Source organism: Aphanomyces invadans, assembly GCF_000520115.1.
Source record: "Aphanomyces invadans strain NJM9701 unplaced genomic scaffold supercont1.4, whole genome shotgun sequence".
NCBI lineage: Eukaryota > Oomycota > Saprolegniomycetes > Saprolegniales > Verrucalvaceae > Aphanomyces > Aphanomyces invadans.
The window spans coordinates 1,129,390-1,131,746 of record NW_008580149.1 but is presented as its reverse complement, the minus strand read 5'-3'; the positions used below and the strand labels follow the sequence as shown (position 1 = coordinate 1,131,746).

Below are 2,357 nucleotides of genomic sequence, written 5' to 3'. Positions count from 1 at the left end.
ATGTCAAGGAAGGTGGTTGTGCATCACAACTCAGCCAAGGTGTACGTAGAAGAGGCGTCGGTATCAGCACATGCCACGATTGTGGCATGTGTCTGCGCAGATGGCACCAAAGTTCCTCCGCTTTTTGTGCATCCTGGTCCCGCGCGCAACTGAAGTCTGTGACAACCTGAGCATCCCTGTCGCGCGGCCGCTACAACATCTGAGAAGGGATGGACGAACTCGTATATCTGCAGGAAGTGGCTGTCCATGCTGAACTCAGCTATTCCGGCGTCAACACCAAGACCGATTCTTTTCGTACTAGACGGCTGTTCATCGCACTACTCCAACTACATCTTTGAAGCTGCAATGTCGATGGACTTTCTGCGGCAGTTTTTGCCAGCCAACTCAACGCACATGTTCCAGCCATTGGATGTCGCGGATTTACGACCGTTCAAGCAAGCAATCCGTCGCGAGATTGCCGATGACAGTTGGGGTGATATTTTGACGAATATCAGCAAGCACAAGGCGATTGCTATTGAGTGCCGTGTTTGGATGACGCCGGAACAAACTTCAATTTCCAATGGTTGCGTGCGTACTGGACTATGTCCGCCGTCGCTGGACAATCTGTTGTACCGGCTGTCATTTCTCAATCTGTCAGTGCAAGAAATTTGTGCCGTCGAAAACAGTTGGTTGAAACGTCAGTCGCAGGTGTGGGACAATTTGCTGTTTTTGCCGCGAAAGAAAAAGTTGAAAACGTCCAGAAAGACATTGACTGTCACGGGAACTTCATTGCCGCAAATTATCACGCTATTCTTCAAGCCCAAGCCACCTCTCGACCAAAGTCGCAGAAACTAGCTATTGGAAATGTAAGTGCAGAGGAGCACAAATGTGCCGACTCGATTATTGTGTGAAACGGAGAATGAAGAAAAATTGTGTTCGTGTTTTGGTCTACCATTGTGAGTTGAGTAGCAGCTATCTTGTGGCTCAACAAGTAAAATTCAAACAATGATAACAGGAATTCCATTGATGGTGTACTCTTGACATTCTGGTATAAAATGCAACAACACCTGGGAATGACCCCTGTATCTTCCCCATGCGAAGCGAAAGCTGTATAACGTGAGCTACATAACCCAACCCCGTCACGCGCACCTGGAAAGAAGGAATGTCCGGATGAGGGGACCCGCGTTCATGTAAAAAAACAACTGTTCGCGACATTTCAGAACAATCAACCCCCCCCTCGAGTGAGCCCTATCAGTAGGATAATACGAGAAGGCAAAATTAAGTTAGTAGTATATCCGGTTAAAACCACTAATACACCTCCCTTGACAATGAGCTACATAACCCCAGTTTCCGATTTGCCAGCAACCCTGTTTCAATCAACTTGCTTTCACTATGGTCGCTACCCGAGCTAAAACTAGCACGCACGTCCACGCCGCCACAGTCGCCGCCACGGCTTTTCCTATGAAGGGGGGACCTCAAATGCACTCTCACCACCTACCATGGGACCATGTGAGACGATTTCCGGTGCGAATGGCGTCGTAATTCACGATTCGACCTCTCCGGTCGAAATGTGCGAATTTCGGCTTGGCCTAATTTCGGCTGCCGGCACCACTGCCACCACCGCAACTTCATCCACGCCCATGGGGGAGGAGAATGCAGTCTCACCACCTACCACCCGAGCCTGTGAGGTGATTTCCGGTGTCATGGACGTCGAAACTCACGCCGAGGGGCCTTGGCGGGCCTGCAACCGCGGATCTCGGGCTAGCCCAATTTTGCCCGCGCGAGCCGCTGGCGCCGCCGCCACCGCTTCGCCGCCTATGGAAAGTGACCACGCCACCTCACCACCTACCACGGGACCTGGTGAGGCTGTCGATGCCACCATGGACGGCTCTACGTACGATTTGGTGTCGCCGCCGACGCCATGGGTTCAATCCGACAATGGCCAACTGGCCTGCGCCAGCGACCTCCAACGCCTCCAACGCCCCGGCGCCTATGGAAAGCGAGCCATCAGCCTCACCACCGTCCACTGGGCCTACCGAGGTGGCTGACGACGGCATGGACGCCGACGCGCCGCATTTGGGGTCGTCGCAGGCCGCCAACGTCGATCCTGGTCACCTACAACATCCGACCGCGGCTGCCGTCCATGCCATCGGCCACCGCACTATGGTCCACGCTCAGGCCACGTTACCTGGTCGTGCCGCTGACTCTGGATCAACCGCCGCAGTCGCAGCACGCATGGAACCTCGCGACCGCCGCGCCGCCGACCCGGCCACGACGTCCCGCCCGCAGCCAACGACCGATCCATGGGCCGCCTTCACCGCCAAGCGTGTCGAGGCTGCCAAGACCGCTCGAGGCCATGACGTGGGTGTCCACCGTCC

General features: G+C 54.8%; 1 protein-coding gene across 1 annotated transcript in view; it reads left to right on the top strand.

The window, feature by feature from the left end:
- Positions 1–1,971: 1,971 nt before the first annotated feature.
- The window catches only part of H310_02810 (hypothetical protein), a gene marked incomplete at both ends in the record, with an annotated part of 1,241 nt that continues 855 nt past the window's right edge, over positions 1,972–2,357 (top strand). The window contains one exon of the mRNA XM_008866445.1: positions 1,972–2,340. Coding sequence (XP_008864667.1) covers positions 1,972–2,340 — 369 coding nt within the window. The remainder of the gene's footprint in view (positions 2,341–2,357) is intronic.